At 38.8% G+C, this 19,317-nt stretch overlaps 4 protein-coding genes across 4 annotated transcripts; 2 read left to right on the forward strand and 2 right to left on the reverse strand.

Annotated features, from left to right (window-relative positions):
* Positions 1–7,328: 7,328 nt before the first annotated feature.
* EAF02_004618 (uncharacterized protein) lies at positions 7,329–11,102 on the reverse strand (the record flags this gene model as incomplete). The annotated part of the gene is made up of 1 exon (XM_038900666.1): positions 7,329–11,102. The coding sequence occupies one exon, from the start codon at positions 11,100–11,102 to the stop codon at positions 7,329–7,331; it is 3,774 nt and encodes a 1,257-aa protein (XP_038759178.1).
* A 759-nt stretch (positions 11,103–11,861) lies between these two features.
* EAF02_004619 (uncharacterized protein) lies at positions 11,862–13,534 on the forward strand (the record flags this gene model as incomplete). Its single annotated transcript, XM_038900667.1, has 5 exons — positions 11,862–11,942; positions 11,998–12,091; positions 12,141–12,267; positions 12,326–12,477; positions 12,528–13,534. The coding sequence occupies 5 exons, from the start codon at positions 11,862–11,864 to the stop codon at positions 13,532–13,534; spliced, it is 1,461 nt and encodes a 486-aa protein (XP_038759179.1).
* Positions 13,535–14,642: 1,108 nt separating this feature from the next.
* EAF02_004620 (uncharacterized protein) lies at positions 14,643–16,385 on the forward strand (the record flags this gene model as incomplete). The annotated part of the gene is made up of 3 exons (XM_038900668.1): positions 14,643–14,710; positions 14,790–15,705; positions 15,783–16,385. 3 exons carry the CDS (start codon positions 14,643–14,645, stop codon positions 16,383–16,385), a joined length of 1,587 nt encoding a protein of 528 aa, XP_038759180.1.
* A 1,030-nt stretch (positions 16,386–17,415) lies between these two features.
* On the reverse strand, positions 17,416–19,140 carry EAF02_004621 (uncharacterized protein; the record flags this gene model as incomplete). The annotated part of the gene is made up of 1 exon (XM_038900669.1): positions 17,416–19,140. The coding sequence occupies one exon, from the start codon at positions 19,138–19,140 to the stop codon at positions 17,416–17,418; it is 1,725 nt and encodes a 574-aa protein (XP_038759181.1).
* Between the last annotated feature and the right edge of the window lie 177 nt (positions 19,141–19,317).

Below are 19,317 nucleotides of genomic sequence, written 5' to 3' on the forward strand. Positions count from 1 at the left end.
CAATATCTAAAATAGTATATAAATATGAACTTAAGAATCATTATTGTTTAATTAATAATAGGATTATAATACTGAAGTTATAGAAAATCGAGAATTATAGAGTCCGTATTGAAAAGATTAATAATATAGAATAAGCCAATTTCTTTATAATTATTAATCTATAAATTAATAATACATATTGAGATAGAATATCAAAAATCCTTTTATCTATAAATAACAAATTGTAAATAATAAAGAGGGAATATATAAAAATACCAAACTTAAATATAAAGATTCTATCTATAAACCTATATCTCATAGCTTTATTATCTATTAAACCAATAAATAGAATAATTATATTAAATATAAGAAAATTTCCATTGAGATTTTAAGAGATTTGTTATTTATTATTCTAAGATATAAAAAATCCTTAGATATAATTAATCTCTTAATCTATAAAGACAAACTTTCTATAAAGAATTTTGATTTGTAATTATAAATCAAAATTAGTCTTTTAATATACTTAATTAAGAAATTGAATTTCCGCTATTATCCGAATATATAAAGCCTTCAACAAATCCGCCCAGATTTTTGTTACTAATAAAAACTGGAAAGGTATATCGAAATGATATTGTGGTAGTTGGGAAATGATTAGTAGGCGGGAATGTATTTTGGTAAGTAGAACTATAAGTGTTATAATAGAATTTAGGGTTGTAATGATGATTGATAATAGGAAAACAATAAATATTTGGAGTATATTGGTTTGTAGTAGGAGAACGATTGGAATATTGTATAATTCCTAAATTGGTATTATATTTTATATTGTTGTATTGCTTTTCTTTACAATTGAATTTGATATAACCAGGCTTTTTGTAATAAAGATAAAGATTAAGATTTAAATATTATTTTTTATTATAATATAATAAGAATTACTAGCCTTAACAAATAGTATTTAGTTGTATAGAATTTCTAAAGGAATTAGGTGTAGATATTACAACAACAATAACAGGCTTCTTTTTATTAGATTTTTTCTGATTATTGAAATTGGTGCTTTGATTTTTATATTGATTATCAAGATAAATCTTTTTTCTTTAAATTATTATAAATGCCTTATTATCAGATTATTTATATATTAATATTAGTAGTAAAAGGTTTATTGAGATAGTTAATTGAAGTATCAATTAATTCTTATAAGACTTTGAATTTAAAATTAGTAATTTGTTGTTTGATAATTTTCTTGTATTTGATAATAAGCTATTTGAATTCGATAATAAAGTTATCAAATAGGGTTTTCTTTATTTTATATTTATTATAATTTATAAAAACTTTACATAAGAAATCTAGAATCTGATATTGCTTGTTTAATTCATATCAGATACCTACTACAATGCACTATCTAGAAAGCCAAAGGTTGGAATTATGTGTATTGTTTGTGATTATATTAAAATATATCTGATTATTTATATAAATAGGATCAGAAAATAGATTAACAAGAAATATGATTTTCTGAAATTCTAATTCATTTTTGTAATCTGTAATCAAGTAATGATTAACTATATTACGAAAAGTTATATACTAATCTTAACACTTTACAATATCTTACTCATCATTATTAAACTTTTCAGGAATAGCAAAATATTTGCAACAAAATAAAGCTTATAAATTATTGCAAATAGTAATCTTTAATATCTCAATTGTATCTTTCAATTCGATAATTTTTGATTGAGTATTAATAGCTTGAATTTGAGTAATAATAGCTTAAGCTTATAATGAATCTATAATTGATTCGATCAATTCAAATATAGTTTAAGTAGTAACAAAATATACAGTATTTGGATTATTGAATAAATCTGTAAAGAGAGAGATATCGGTTTCGGTAGAGTTGAGAATATGATTTAAGAAAAGGAATTGTGGAGATAGCTAGATGTAAATGTTTTTAATATAAATACTTATTTACCTATCTTTAATGCTTTTTGAGATTCAAAATATTGGTAACAAGGTATATAATGGATCAATGATAAATGCAATCGGCGTAATCGAGATAAGGCATTAATGAGGCTTTGAAAATAAAATAAGAAATAAAGCTGTAATAGCTTATTTGATAATAATATAAACTGTTATAATACAGATAAAGATTTATATTATACCATAAGAATAGAAAAGCTATGGAAAAATGAAGCCCTACTTATAGGAAGTAGGGCGCGCTAGTATTCTGTGCCTGAGGCACAAAGGCAACTACAGATCATGTAGTTGGCGCCGTGACATCTAGATTATTAGATTCTTAATAGTTTTAATCAATTGATTCAATTGTTATTGAATAATATAGATTTGAAGATGTGAATTAGGAGAAAAGTGGGCGGACTAGTGATATGGGCGGACTGCTGATAAACCACGTTATAGAAAAAGTATCATAAATTAAAAATTCTGAGTTTTCTCAGTTAAAAGCTTATACAACTTTTTAACTAAAATATTTAAATAAATAAAAATTAGAAATTTTCTTATATATAAAATAACTTAAATTGTTCATTATTAAGTCTTTTGTTAGAAGATCATATATGAGTTGGTGGAAAAGCCTTAATATTATTAAGTTCTACATAGAGATACGATATATATGTATGGACTCGACAGAGTCACATGCGGGCTAATCCCGATATAGCATAGCGTGATATGCGGTATAAGCACCTTTTCTAACATCTTTATAATTTAATATCAAAAATTAAATTAATTATATAATATTTTAATTTATATAAAAAAACATAAATTTTGTAGGGATTATGGTACAAAACATCACAGTGTATAATGAGCGATGATCTCAAACTCTTACCTTTGACAATCTTCTTTTATGATTAAAATATTCCCTCTCATGTCGACACCCAGTTTGAATTGAGAGGGAGATGGATTAAAATGCCAAAGTAGATGGTTTGCATCAGTGATGCATTCATTATTAAGTGACAGCTTTCAGAAATACTTCCAACGTACACGCACATCAACTACTGAGGTTCAACAACGATGAGGTCAAGAGACTCCTAACATGTTGATAGCTCTTGAATCTTGATTGCGAGAAATAAGACGCAAACAAGAGCAACGAAAATATCCTAGCAGAAATTATCATCCTCGAAAGTCCCGGATTCTTTTTAGTACTCACTCGCATCGTTGACATCTCACGTTATGGTAAATGTCACAGAGAAGTTTTTGAGACGACTCGTTTTCATCATAGATATTCTTTTTATATATCTACAAAAAGAAAGGAGTTCTCAAATTATATACTCAGAATCTTATAGACAATATGAAGTTTGTTTACAGATATCTCTGCTCTCCAGAATCTAGGGATGCGAAGACTCAACACCTGTACACAATGCATCCTACAAACCTCCAGCTCTTTCTTGAGAGTCTGCAGAGCTAAGATTGAATTGCAGATGGAATTGGAAGAATTGGAAGAAGAAACATTCAGAGATATAGTGAAGGATTATATTACGATTTTATAACAGTAATATCTATAAAGAGTTGAATATCAGTTTTAGATATGGATACAAAGATTATGGAAGTCCTGGTTAGATTCAATATCTATTATTGATTATTATTTCAAATATAGAAATATAATATACAATAGGTCTCTTCTTTTAGAAGAGTTTTTTCGATATAAAGCTTGTTGTTATTCTACTTGTATTACAACTCTTTTTTATACCCTTTAGCTTTTAGTTACTCGAATACTATAACGATATAATACAGAGAATACCATTGCTTTCAAATTAATATTATATTTTAGATATTAATATAGTACAATGTTTTCTTTTAATTTTTGAATTTTCGAATTTTCCGAATTAATTTGTGTATAGGCAATAGGGCTTAGGATTCGGTCCTGCCCTATTATTTTCAATAGTTTCGATTATATATATCTAATAAGAGCTGGAGGATATCAAGTTTATAAAGATATATAAGGGGCTAGTTTAAAAGAGATAAAGACAGAGAAAAGTGGTGCCTTCTTTTGCTACCTTATTAGCAAAAGGATTCTTTGCTATATTGGAGGCAATTCAGGAGGGGATAACTCTTGTCTTTTATAGAAAAAGAGGAATAGTAAATTGGATTTAGGATTTTAAAAAGAGAAATTGGATATTGGAATGCTTTAATTGGATTAGGGGTAGGGAAAGAATGAGGAAGGAAATGTTTTAGAGGATGAAGACTATTTAATCTCTATTTGCACTCCGAATAAAGATCGGGTATAGCACTCCAGTATTCGTTTTTACTCTCTCAAATTGAATATATCTATGTAGATATCTACTAGCAGTTGTTAGGTTCTTAAAGCCTAGCTGTTCTAAATAGTCTTGGACTGAGAAAAGGACGTTAATTAAATCAATCAATCAATCTCCAGAATCTACTATGTGAAAATCCAGATTCATGAAGGGAGGAAGGAAGAAAGTATACCTCGAAAACACCACTTATATCTCGCTTTTCTCAGTATTTGACCTCATGTTATAGATGTAAGTTCCACATAGAATGATGGATTTTTACTAGTGATCTTATATCATCGTCGATATTAAAGATCTTTCTTGATCTGTTCGAATGAAGAGGAAGGGTCTTGAATCTTTCAGTGCTACATGGCATCTTTCGTATTAGAGCGTATGTTAAGCTCAATCCTACTATTTAGTCAGTACAGATGAAATGATAATAACAAGCACTTTGAGCGAAGCATCGCGAGGACGATGATCTTAACAAAACCAGATATTCTCTTATCTCTCATCTTTCCTTCAAGAGGATTCAAGGTAGTAATAGAGACATAAACTCCGCACCCTTACAGAAAACTCAATCTCTATTCTATACTCCAATGAGAGGTCTTACTAAACAAGATACAAAATAAGACATTCACCAACACCCCCCTTCCCACTCACACTCAAAAGAACAACCCAAACTCGAAAAGAAGTAGATCCAAAAAAAAGTCATAAAAAGATCTCAGGACCAGTCACTCATCCCCCCTCTCTAATCTTTTTTCAAAGCACCTAGTAAAGAGAGATATATCCAACTTTCTTGAAGAAAAGTGACTTGTTTCATCATAGATTTGGGATTTCGACGCGCGGCTTGTTGACGATGTATTCTTTCACACTCGCCTTTTCAGGGGATGGATAAACATGGAATCGAAAAGGGACAACCAAAATATGGATGTGATGGTAGTCTCAGATATTGCCACTTATACCTGTCTCTATTTCATTCCTACTTCGCAGAAGAGGAATGATAGATCACAAGGGGTTTTTTGATGTGACTTGGTTTCTTTATAGATCCACCTTCAGAGATCTTCAATCTTGTTGTTGGTATCAACTTGGTTGATAAGTGTAAAGTACTTTAGTCTATTATGGTTGTATTCGTTCTTGATCATTGTTATCTATGGGAAGCTAGTAATTAATATAGTAGAAGTGCTAGCGCTAGTGCATACGCTAGTGCAATACGGTGCCCTCTTTAGATCACATGATCGATATCCCGACACTTGTAATAGGGTAATGTATACTTTTACACTCACTTCTTTGACTTCTGTAGATTGTGTAGTTCTAAAATAATACATGATATAACGAATGATTAAAATTCCAATCTCAGAAGAAATCACGAATTCCTCTCTCCATATCCCTTTATGGAAAACAGGAATTATAGAGATCACAAGGGTTTATTGATGTGACTTATTTCCATCATAGATTCGAATGACTTGCTTGCTATGATATTCTCAAGATTGACCATTAACCAGTATATAAGATCTTACTTTCGCACTCGCAATTTGAAGATATGTAAGAAACAGAATACAAAATATACACGTACCTATTTAAATAAGAAAATCCATCTCAGAACCCACCTCTATCTCCACTCAAACATGCATACCAAATACATGAGAAAAACTAGAGGTAATAGGTAGGTATGTGAAACATAATCCCTCGCATCGAGATTCGATATATTATTCGAGAATTGGAACGCGAGGTGCGCCTACAAACATATCTAAAAACATCGTTCAGATAATCTTCCTCATTCCCAATATCGCATTACGGTATCGATACTACAGAGTCGAGAATAAAAACCAACCCATCTTGCGGGATTCCTTCACAAGAATTCTTAAGCGCGATGTAATAGTATATCGATCTCGATATTACTGAGCTCAAAGAACCGTTCAGCTAGATGGATGGCGTATAATATCGTATCGTCCTATGTATCCATTAATTAGAAGACCACAGAAGGAAAAAAAAAAAAAAGATAAAGATGAGATGAGCTCACAAATCTCCTGCCAACCGAACCAACTCCCTAATTCCTTAAACTTTATCCAGAAATAGGTAGATATTTCGAGTGGATGATAGAGAAAGAATTTTCTGGTACTGAGTACGTACCTAGGTACGTATGTATGACATTAGTTAGGGTTTCGTTTTTCAGGATCGGAGTGAAGAGATTATCCACACATCCACATTATTCACACACTCTCAACCCCAGAAATGAAGAAGAAGACGAAGATGAAGACAAAAATAAAAATAAAAAAAACAGAAAAAACCGCAACGAAGAAAATTTCCAGAGGAGAAATGAATTTATACCCCATACCCCATACCCCATACCATTCCCCCAATGAGTCACGTATTAAGCGAGGAAGGAAGAAGTTCAAGCTAGATATCTATCTAGTCTTTATTAGTGTGGAGATAGTAGATACTAGAGAAACTACCGAGTGCTAGGTTGTATGATGGTATTATTTAGGTAGGTAACTTATTGGTTGCTATAGTTATAGTTATAGTTAGGTATGTAATCTTACTTGCTAATTAGTTCATAAGTATAAGGTATTTAAGATGTTCAGTTGAGATATATGATTATAATGAGTTATCAGTAGTAGATAATAGTGCTGAGATGGTGATTGATGATTTATGACGCGATGAATTCTCTCTCTTTTTTCTTCTCTTTTTTAGAGTAGGAAGTTAATCAATATCCATATTAGGAAGATAATATCTTTTGGAAGTTTCTAGTTTCCTCTCACCTAGAGGATATTTTCTCTAGTAACCTTAGGTGGGTATGGTTTGATAATTACCTACAATATACATATTCTCAGCACCGTTGAAACCCTAAATTTTGAGTTTGGGTTTGTGTTTGTATTGGAAATCTTTAGTTACAGGTTGAGTAATGTATGTAATCAGATTCCATGTAAAGAAACGACGATATTTTTAGTACGGAATTAGGGAGATCATAGACAATTGTTGCACGTCTGGATAAGTGATAAGGGAATCAAGCTTCAGGACACTTATTTCCAAGCTATGAAGTCTATTTCCATTTTCCATTTTATGTTAAGCAACGAACTAAATCAGTAGACCAACAAACCAGTCAAGAATCTAGAGAAAAATACACTAGAAATTAAGTCTACCCAGACCCCTTTCCTTGACGGCCTCTTGAATCTTACAACATACATCCACGTATGCTTTTCCCCAGTGTCGTTTTCCTTTTCCTACAACTTCACTATCATCTATTAACCATCCCAACCATTTCACAACCCCTACCACTTTTGCCAAATCTCTCTCGTCTAAAATGACTCTTCTTAAATATCTCTCCATCGCAGAGACATCATCCGGATGCGGACCTTCATTTTCGAATTCACGATACCAGATTGTAAGTGTCTCTCTAAGTTCCTCTAGTGTACTCAATTCCTGCGTTGTGAAAGTGGGCTTTGGCGGTTTGGGAGGAAGATGGATTCTTCGCGGTCCGAGTGGAGCTGGATCTGGTTTCTTTATCTTCTTGACTGTGGATGTCATGAGTCCACCGCGTTTTTGCAGGCGTTTCCGTCGATGTTCGGCTATTATTTCTTCACGCATATCTTCGGGCAATGCAGCAAGGAATTCTGGATCGAGAATATCGGTATCATCACCAGCATCAACTGAGGTTTCTCGTCTGAGGGGGTTGGCGACAAATTTCGATTGAAGTGGACCACCTGGAGGTTCAGGTTTGATCCTAGGCCCGGGAGGTCTACCACGGCCTCGTTTCTTGATAGGAGTTGGCGGCTTTTTACCAGTTATCGTTCGGTTTTTGCGAGGTGACTGAGGGAGAACTGTTTGTACCCCAGGTACTGGATGTGCAATCTGTGGCTTATAGCTTTCTAATATTTCTGCTTTCATTTCTTCAGGTAATGCATCGAATACTTCGGGATCGAGCTGTGAAGGCATAAAAGGCGAGATTTTGGATTTGGCAGGACTCTCAGACAAAGACTCTTTCGCTGGCATAATAGGAGTGTGTTCTCTTGAGGCCGGCAAGCTCTTATTTTGAGCCATTAGTTTTGATCTGATATCTGGAGGAAGTTCTTTCAAGACTTCGGGGTCGACTTGACTTGGTATAATAAATTGAGCTCCAGTCAAGTTGAGCTTTCTGGCACTTTGATCACCAGCATTTGTCCTTGCAATGAAAGTTGCGGGATGAGCTGGAGTTGGTCTGGCTTTCAAGGGACTACTTTCATCAATAGGGTCTTCGGCATGTATTGATTTTGGGATAGACTTAGGCTTCGTTGGTGTTGCAAAATTGACGATATCTTCCGAAAGTCGTTTTGTAGATTGTGCATATGGAATTATCCTCTGTTTCGTTGGAGTCTCTGGATCATCAACGATAGGGTCCTCAGTAGCTTTCTTACTTGACTTTGATGCCACAGGGGCACCAAAATTAATCCTTCTTTGACTGCCATCAAGTAAAGAACCATTGGAAAACTTCACAGGCTCAAGTTTGGTCATTTGAACGCCGAGACCCCGTAGCTCTCCAGGAGAGAAGCCATGACTTCTGAGAATTGAGACTGCTTCTCGTCCAATGATTACAGCATCATTAGTAGCAACACCAAGGACTATACTCTTGTTGAAAGTATCACAACTTCCATGACCAAGGAATTTGGGTGGGTCAAGGGGTGCATCAGCAGATTTCCTCATAATTTTCAAAGTCATTTGCTTCCCCTTGACTCTTTGCTCGATCAATCGACGCTGTAATTCAATGCAGAGATTTTGAACAAACTCTTCAGCTTCTGTCTGTGAAGTGAACCTGATACCCCAGTTCACCTCGGCCGAGACAGACTTTCGTATAACTTGTTCTCCAACCTCCAATTTGTCAATGCCTCTCGAATAATCCCATATTCTTTCCCCGGTTTTGGGACCCAAAACAGTCACCAGGCGATCTTTGGATAATTGCCGGACATCTTTCACAAATTTAACTCCGATCTCTTCGAGCTTTCCCCCGATACTGTAGGCAACGCCGGGAAGATTCTTAACATCAAGTTCGCCGATGAAATCCAAAACCTCTTCTGGTTTTATTTGATGCTGACCAGCCGGTTTGGCTTTCCGAAGTGCAACTTTCGCAAGTAAAATATTTCCTCCAATTCCAACAGATACATTGCAACCTGTCTTCTCTTTGATAACCTCTCGAAGTTTATTCCCAATCTCATCAGCTCTTTCTTGTTCTCTCCTAATACTACCATTATCTAGAATTCCGACTCCATCAGTGCCACCTGCAGCTAAGCACAAAGAAGTGATATCAACGAGAGCTTCGTCAACACTGACACTTTGTACTACACCGCCGACATCTAAAATAGCCTCATAAAATGATTTACTAGCGTCCTCGTACGCTGGAAAATTATAGGGTAAGACCTTGATGTCGGGACATAGTTTAATGGCATTTTTCATCCACATTCCGTTTTTGATGCCAAATTCACGAGCCGGATAGTTACAACTAGCAATTTCAGACCCCGTTCCACTGCCATGAGCAACAACCGCAGGTTTGTCGACAAATTGAGGCGCACTTTTGAGAGATACCGCACAAAAGAAACTATCGAAATCTACATGCATGACGTATCTTCGGGAGCCAGGTTTTCGCTTTGTCGTCTGTTTTTGAGAAGCCGACTTTTCGGATGCCATCTGCTGAAATTTTGATTTCAGATCTGCCTTCCAGGTAGACAAATGGTGTAGCCGAGATTCGGAATAGTATTGCTTGATAAAATCCGGGTTTGCAGTCGTTGATTTTCGCATATGAGGGTCTGCTAATAATTTTGCGTTGTGTTCTTCTGCAGTCTCAATCTTTGCTTTCTTGGGAGAGTTGGTTGTTGCTTCATCATTTGATCTCTTCTTGGTGTTGAGAAAAGATCTCGGTTCAGTAGGTCCGAGTTCAGGTGTATGCGATTTTTCAACATCATATGCTTCTTTTCTGACAGGTGTAAGAAATTTGGGTTTAGTTGGAGTGACAGCTGTTGGACTTGACGAGGTCTGAAGGTCAGGGGAATGCGAAGGAGATTTCTTCATAAGAAAATTATCCTTTGATATCTGTATAGATTTTAATGCTGCTTTTCGAGCAGGAGTAGTAACATTGGCGGCGTGCTTCAAGGCTTCTTCCAAGGACGATGAAGCTTCAAAGCTTCCACCAGAGCTTACAGGATCATAAGCCGGGATTTGATCGACTTCCTCGATGCTTTCGAGCATTTGATCGGCAGATAATTGCGTGGATGCGCCAGGATTTTGCGTCATGATCTTTTGTACCTGCGAGCTCGGAAATTGGGGCCCATCATCGTCATCAATATCTTTGGCGACATTTCTGACCTGACTGGTATACCAGCTTGCATTTGTTTGATCGCGGTATCCTCTTTGTTGGGTTGCCGATTGATTAACAACTTTACCATCACTGAATCCAAGTAATCGTTGACCGACTCCCTCATCTAGAACACGATAAGAATCCCATGGAAGACATTTTCCAGCCTTTACACTAGCTACTACCCAAGCTGGTTTCACGATTCTATATCGCTTAAACTCGATTGCTTTTTTGGGAGTCAGAGTTGATGCAATGATATGAGTAACGGCGGTTTTTCCATCCAAGTATTGCATGAACCCACCGCCATGAGATACTATCATGCGATGGAGATCACTCAAGGAGGGTTGTGTATAGCCGTTAACGTGCGCCACGATACCGCGAAAGATATTTGGATTTTCAGTCGATGTAGATCGGACTTCTGCATCCAAATTTTGTAATTTAATCCTTTTGCGCCGAAAGTAATCCGAAAAGCCTCCAAATTTTGAACTTTCATACTCTTCACCCCCTTCGCTTTGGAAAGTATGCGATTCGATGCGCTTTCGAACCGATTCCGAATTCTTTTCCAGGCGGCTACCCATTTTGATGGCAAGGATATTAATCGCCAGCTTTGGTCAACCACATGAATTATTTCCTCGGAATTTCATATTTGATCACGGTGAGAATTTGAGAAGGCAGAGGATTGTATAGCGATTATCTATCCATAGTTCACGAGTTATAACGCCGTCGGTCTTGAAACAGTAATAAATGAATGGAATGATACGGTGGTGTGAGCAAATAATAAGGAAGGCAGCAGCGACCGTCGCGCCACAGCTCATGGGAACGCGTCTCTAAGTTTGTGAAACGCGAAAGCCATTAAAGTCACGTGATATTACATATCATCCACCTACAGGGATTCCCCGCACGCATTGAACAGATGAAGAAGTGAAGTCAGAGACGAGAAAACAAAAACAACAGACAATCAAAATCAATGAATCCAGAATGAAGTGATGTACATATTCTGACCGAGTACCTAGGTAGGTAGATGGAAGTCGATGGTAGTAAGTATCATGAATTGAATCATTCAAGAGTTCAGTGAAGAACAGCATCTTTGAGTTTCCTTTTCTTTTTCTTCTCCCTCTGAATCTTGGAACCAAAACTACTGGGTATAGACAGGTACGGTATTTGTTAGTGTCTCAACGTCATTGAAAAATCAACATCAGTCATCCTGTGAGTCTTCTATCATTCTTTCTTTCTATTCATTAAGCAACCTGCGTTTATTATTATTATTTATTCTTATAGAGTATTTGTTTCATTGCTGCATTTGACATTTGGTACCCTTTGAAACTCCACGCTTCAAAATGCACCCCAGAAATATGCCTGGAATTGCACACGAGAGATCGCCACTCATTCAACATGAAGAGGCTGGTGCCAACAAAGAAGTCAGTATCCCCATCGACCGGGTACCTCAATACCTGTTGATTGACGTGTGTTCAGTTACTCGAATTTTCAGAGCACGATGACGAAAATCCGAGAAATTGGTCAAAGTGGAAGAAACTGGGAAACATCGCCGTCATTGCTACCATGGCTAGTATGTGTCTGATGAATCCTCCCGTCGCTTTGATGCTAATACCAGGTAGTTTTATCACCACTTGCAAGTAGCATGTTTGCACCCGGTATTAATCAAATCGCGGAATCATTGGACACGACAGCCCAGGCTGTAATCGCATGTCAAACCGGCTTCGTTGTCATGCTTGGAATTGGACCGTGAGAAAATTCATCAAAACTCTACTATCTATGTCGTACTGACATGTTGACATGATAGGCTTTTGCTTGCTCCTCTGTCGGAAACCTTCGGTCGAAAGCCCGTGTACTTGATCTGCTTTGGTATCTTTACGTTGCTCCAGATTCCCACTGCGCTAAGTCCAAATATCGCTACACTCATCACGTTTCGCTCCATCGCTGGATTCTTTGGGAGTAATATTCCTTTATCTCTACATAAACAGAGCATTGCTGACTTCATACAGGTGTTTCAATTGCCAATGGAGGTGGAACCATCTCTGACATGTATCTGCCGAGTGAACGAGCAGGTGTCTTCGGATGGTATCTCCTGGGGCCACTTCTAGGACCAACAATAGGGCCTCTTCTTGGCGGCGTTATTCTACAAAATCTCGAATGGCCATGGCTATTCTGGATCTTGTTGATGATATGTGGTGTCGTTTTCGCTGGTGTATATTTTTTTCTGCACGAGACTTATGTTCCTATTCTTCTTACTCATCGAAAGAAGGAACTTGAAGAACGCTCAGATGTTAAATATTATTTCGAAGGAGAAGATTTGAGACCATTCTCATCAAAAGCTATCCAAGCAGTTCATCGACCACTGAAGATACTATTTACCCAACCTATAGTTTTGATCATGTCAACATATCAAGCTCTCATTTTCGCCACAACATACAGTCTTTATACCCAATTCTCACGAATCTATGGCGATGGATACGGCTTTAGCACTATTCAAGTAGGACTTGTATATCTTGCCCCAGGACTTGGGTTTCTTTCGGCAGTAAGATTCCTTGTTCCGAGAATCGACGATATTCGAAATCACCTTGCACAAAAAAACAAGGGCGAAGCAAAACCTGAATTTCGTCTTCCTCTTGCAAATATCGGCGCAGTTCTAATTCCCATCACGTTATTTTCATTTGCCTGGATGGTGGAGTACCGCGTACACTGGGCCTTTACACTCATAGCTACTTTCTTTTATGGTATTGGACAGGTCGCTATCTTTAATACTGTACAGAATTATTACATCGATAGTTTCGAGAAATATGCGGCAAGTGCCATTGCAGCTGGAGCATTTTTCAGAAGTATTTTCGGAGGAATTGTACCTCTAATCACGCCAAGCATTTTGGACAATATTGGAGTTGGATGGGGACTGAGCATTTTTGCATTTTTGAGTGTTGCAATCGCCCCAAGCCCTATACTATTTTATTACTATGGAGCCTCGTTGAGAAAGAGATTCTCGATAGACTTGGAGTAAGACGGTCCTTGAATTTAGGTGGTCATTAAGATAGAATACTTCGATATCCGCTATCCCAAGATAGACAGTCAATTGACTGCCCTGGCCAAAGTTTTGTCCGAGTGAACAGCAATTATGCTCAAGTCTATGTCAGATGCCGCAGTGAGCGATTGCTTTATAGTCGTTTTAGAATGATTAGAATAATTGAACTGTTTATCTCCTTTAATCTATTGGTGCAATTCAGAATTTGGAATTCATACATCTAATCATCAGTGATTTTGACATGGTACTGGCCGTGAGGATCCACAACTCTTCCTCCGGTACGCACGGCACCTACGTCACATATATCTATTGGCCGATATGTCTGTGATATCTATCGACATGCATCTCAAATGTCACCCTTTATTACATAGACGTACCTTTCCAAACCTGTGCCAAATGTTGAATTATGGACCACATTTACATGTGAAGTTTCGACATTCCATTTTTGGCGATGCCGCTTGTTATTGCCGTGGTATTTACGAAATTTGTACCCACACATTGTGGATCCATTAAACTTCAGTTTCTCTGGAGACCCCAAACCAAGATTCACGCTGTCAAAAAACCTGGAGCGTTGCCCCAACATCTCCACAACGAATAATCTACTACAATGTTCGCACAACTAAACGTCAGCGTTGAGCCATATCACATGCATGCGCTCCTAAAAACAACTATAGAAAACCGGGCCTGGCTAACGGCCCGATCAAAAGTTATGAGTGATTCGATGCTTTCGAAGTCTACCGTGATTCGATATTACTAAACATGTGGATTATAGGTGGAAGCACGGGCTTTGAATAACCTCCACCCTAAAGAAACATAGTACGACATTAAAACAACCATCTCGTCGATCTCAACTTTTTAGAGAATAGATGTCATGGAAAGTAATATGCGCACCAATGACACATGATAATTAATCTTTTGGGGTTCTCTCCATGGGGTGTCCCACAAATTTCGTATCAAGTCCCAAAAAACATTTGGTATGTAAATTCCCCATGCGATGTTATCATTATATATAGGTGAGTGAGTTTCTAATCTTTTGACTTCTGCTTTCTCCAGGGAAAAAAAGTTTCCTAGATCTCTACTGCTCAAAATGGTGCATCTCCCAAAGATCAACAATGTCTACTTTCTGGCTTCTATCGCCACTGTTGGTGGAATGCTGTAAGTGCCAAGTTTACAATTTACAACCCACAGCCCAAATTTCAGAGTACGAACAACGAGTCTAACGGATCGTATTCAGGTTTGGTTTTGACATCTCATCTATGTCAGCCATTATCGGTACTAGCCAATACATAGACTACTTCAACAATCCTCAAGGTGTCGTTCAAGGAGGTATCGGTTCAGCCTTGGCTGGTGGTTCAGTCATTGGTGCCATCATGGCTGGTCCCGTATCCAACAAGTACGGTCGTCGAGACTCTTTATTCTTCGCTTGTATCTGGTGGCTACTCGGCACCGCTCTCCAAACTTCCTGTAATGGAATTGGCATGTTAGTTGCTGGTCGTTTCATCAATGGTATCTGCGTAGGTATCACTTCCTCGCAAGCACCTGTGTATCTCGCCGAGATTGCCAAGAAAGAAAGCCGAGGATCTATTATCGTTATTCAACAATGGGCTATTGAATGGGGGATCTTCATCATGTATTTTGTGGGATACGGATGCAGTTTTATCAAGTCCACTCCCACGGCATCATTCCGTACCGCCTGGGCTATGCAGTTTATTCCTTGTGTCATTCTCATGATGGGTATTCCATTTCTTCCTCGCTCACCTCGCTGGCTAGCAAAAGTCGGACGCGAAAAGGAAGCCATCGCTATTCTGGCAGATATCCAAGCAGGCGGTAATATCAACGATCCACTCGTAATCGCCGAATGGGAGGAAATCACCACCATTCTTGCTGCCGAACGTGAAGGCCAGAAAGGGTGGAGACGATTCTTCAAAAATGGAATGTGGAAACGTACATTGGCGGGTACGTCTGTGCAGGCATGGCAACAATTGAGCGGTGCAAACGTGATGACTTACTATGTGGTGTATATTTTCGAAATGGCTAGCTTGACAGGAAATATCGGTCTTGTTTCATCTGGTATCCAATACGCTATTTTCATCATCGGGACTGCAGCGACTTTCTTTTTTATCGACAAAACTGGTCGAAGACCCTTACTCGTAAGCCCTTCTTTTCCTAACAATCAACCCTATGTTCCCCAAAACAAAAAACACATCCTCTAACCCAAACCCACCAGATCTACGGCGCCCTCGGCATGGGAATCTGCATGTTCGTCGTCGGCGGCATCCTCGGCTCCTACGGCACCTACCTCCCCAACGGACTCGACGGCAATCTCAGCGTGCGCGTGCAAGTCTCCGGCTCCCCAGCCTACACCGTCATCGCCTTCTGCTATCTGCTCGTGCTTCTCTACTCCGTCACTCTCGCGCCCATTGCGTGGGTCTACGCTGCTGAAGTGTGGTCGCTCGAGACGCGTGCAACTGGGATGGCGCTCGCGTCCATCGCAAACTGGCTCTTCAATTTCGCAATCGGATTGTTCATCCCCAGCGCGTTTCAGAATATTAGTTGGAGGCTTTTTATTATTTTTGGGGTGCTGTGTTTTGCGGCTGCTGTGCAGGCGTTTTTTACGTATCCCGAGACGGCGGGGAAGACGCTCGAGGAGATTGAATTGCTTTTTGCGAAGGGGGGGCCCAAACCGTGGAAGACGAGGCCGGGGGATAGTTTGTTGGATGAGAGGGTGAGGGATGTGGTTGTGGGGGAGGGGAAGGGGGTCCAGGAGGAGAGGGTGGAGTATGGAGGTGGAGTTGAGGGTGTGGATGGGAAGAATGGGAGTGTGGTTTAGAAGTTTGGGTTTGGGAGTGGAGGTTAGATGGATGGATTGATTGATAGATAGATACATAGATAGATACCATGGGTTTTATGAGTTATGAGGAGTTTGAAATATATATTTGAGGGTATTTTATTACGACAGATTTGCTATGCCGATTATCCTTTTTGTGTCAAAACATATAACACTGCGATCCTTGAGCTTTTGGGTTTGTGAAATCTTAATACGGGGGTTGAGTGAAAAGTACCTAGAAATGGTATCATCGCGATTGAGGTGGATAATGCGTTTCAAGTTACTCTAGTCAAGTTTTAATAGAGTGTAGTCATCATTTTACAAAAGATTAGATACCATAATACCCATCCATAGGTACTTATCACCTGAGATGATTCACTCAATAGATGGATGGCATATCAGATCAATACATAACAAGCATCCAGTTACTTACCATCATCCACTCCCTCACCTCAAATTGTTCCGTATCATCTGGAAAATAACAATGCTGAATCATCATTTACGAGAGAATTTCGAAAAGTAATCTATGAATATAGGTATTGATTGATATGTATGGAGAGTGGAGATGGATGGAGAGTCTAGAAAGATCTACGGATATGAGGTGAGATAACATCGAGGTCGTTGAAGTTGTGTAGATGGATGAGTGGTTATGGATGGGTTGTTGTGCCGAGGGTTGGGGCTTGGAGATGGGGATATGTGTGTTGGAATTGTTTACGGTATTGGAATGAATGTAGATTTTGAGGGGATAAAGGGGGGCTGGAAAGCAAGAAAGGATACGGTTATGCTGGATTTGTAGATGGTGGGAAGAGTAGTGGCAATTATGAGCTGTAGAATGGGGAGTTGAAAAGATGGGATTGTGAGTCAGTGTAGAGTCCTATATTTTCTGGTTATAGTCGAGATCCTAAATTTTGCTTCTCTTCTATATTTTTCGTATCTATGTTGACCTTTAGTTTCAGAAGTCTCTTGAATAACTTCATGACGCAAGCTTCCAAATAGAGATGAAATCTACTGCTAATCATGTTGACGACTTAGACTAATACTCGTCATCCTCCTCATCATCATCCAAAAACCGTACCGATGGCCTCCTGCTCTCCTCCTCCGGTAACCTATCCCTTTCCACCGAAGACACACTCTCCTCCACAGGCGGACCTCTCTCATGAGCTGCCCTAACCCATTTCCGCACATGTCGATGCTGATAACAAAGCGGACTAACCAACGCCTCCACCGTACTCCCACTCAGCGGCGTCACCAGTGAAACTCTTCTCGAACATTGTTTTCCCGTTGCTGTTAAAGCCATGCAGAGACGTGGTGTGCGTTCGTCATCTGCCCAGTCTTTTTCGTCTTCGTAATGCACGTATCGCTGACGCGTGGGCGGGAAGGTTGTAGAGGTATTGCGTCGTTCGCGTAGGGGAAGGTCGTTGTTGGGATAGTAGTAGTGTTTTTCGGAGGGGTTGAGGGAGAAAAATTGGGAGGCGTTGGTGGGAGAGGGTGGTCGTTGCGGTTTGGGGTTGGAGGATGAGGTTGAGGAGGATAGTGAAGTGGAGGAACTTGAATTTGGACTTGTACTTGGAGAACGAGACTGGGGCACTTTCAACCTCTTATGTTGTATTGGCGGTGGATTGGTTGTTAGATTGTCGGTAGTAGAACTTGTAGCTCGGCTCTGTTTTGTTATGGTGCTGGGATACCGAGTTGATTCTGATTTGTCTGAAGGATTTGTATATCGACTTGAGACTTCCTTTACAGAGTACTTTTGCGGCTTTCCTAGACGATATAACGATGTCGAATCTTCATCTGCGTAATAGTCTCCATCTGAAGAGTAAAAGGAGTTTGGTCGTTGTGATGCTCTAGTCCGAGCCTGATTCTGTGATCGTGCCACATCGCCATCTATTGTTCGATATGTCGACGCACGACTAGATCTCGCCGATGGAGCCCGAAAGACTGGTCGTCGTCGCTTTCTTTTAGGCTTCTTGGTAGTCTGGAAACTAACTAAAATCAAGAGGATAAGAATGATACTGAAAATACTGAAAGGTACAGTCAGAATATCGACACAAAATAGTGAACACCGCTTGCCTAAAGTTGGCCAATCAGTGTTTGCCGGAATTTGTGACCATGGTATGTACGGTTCTCTCTTTTCTACCAAAACCTTGAAATTATCGCAACCACGTTGAAAGTCGAGATATACGTCCTTAACTGTTTCATTACCAGGGTTTCCACTTCTCCAGGTCTCAACACGACGCCATATATTGTCGCTCACAGAGTAAGGTAGCAGGTTGTCCACAAGTATATGAGCCGCATTTACCCAGGTCGCGGTACAAAATTGAAACCCGTCATTTTTTTCAGGAGGGCACATTATTTCAGTTGATAAAGTGTCATAATCCCACGGCCACGGTTTGGGCGCGAAGCTGTCAATTTCACGATGTTTACTTGCCCACCGACTGTTCCAAAAATCAACTCCAAACCTCTGTCGATAATCGGATTTGAAACGACAACCAAACGTCTTTTCACAAACCATTAGATGATAAAAACGTTTCTCATCGTCTCTCAGTACCTCGTAAGCCTCGTTGATAAGCTGGGTGGCAGTTTCGGCACTACTATTTTGCTCTGGACCTCGTAAATTATCTGGATGAACTAATTGGAGAAGGCGACGATGTGCTTGTTCAATATCTTCTTGAGTTGCACTGACTGGAAGATCAAGATTGTAGTAATGAGGAGTAAAGTTTGGAGTGTGACATGATTTGTATTTTATCAAATTGTCCATTTCGCAGAGCCTTGCATGGAAATTTTACTGGTGACGATATAAAAATACACGTACAGAAACAATTTAAATGATGGTTTTCATGATGAAGCCATACCGTTTTTGAGCATAAATAGCAGGATACAAACGTTAACCGTAGAAGAACATGTATCGGCAGACAGACAAAGAATGGAATCTTAG

The sequence above is a fragment of the Botrytis sinoallii genome, assembly GCF_014898435.1.
Source record: "Botrytis sinoallii strain Bc 23 chromosome Unknown BSIN_007, whole genome shotgun sequence".
Lineage (NCBI taxonomy): Eukaryota > Fungi > Ascomycota > Leotiomycetes > Helotiales > Sclerotiniaceae > Botrytis > Botrytis sinoallii.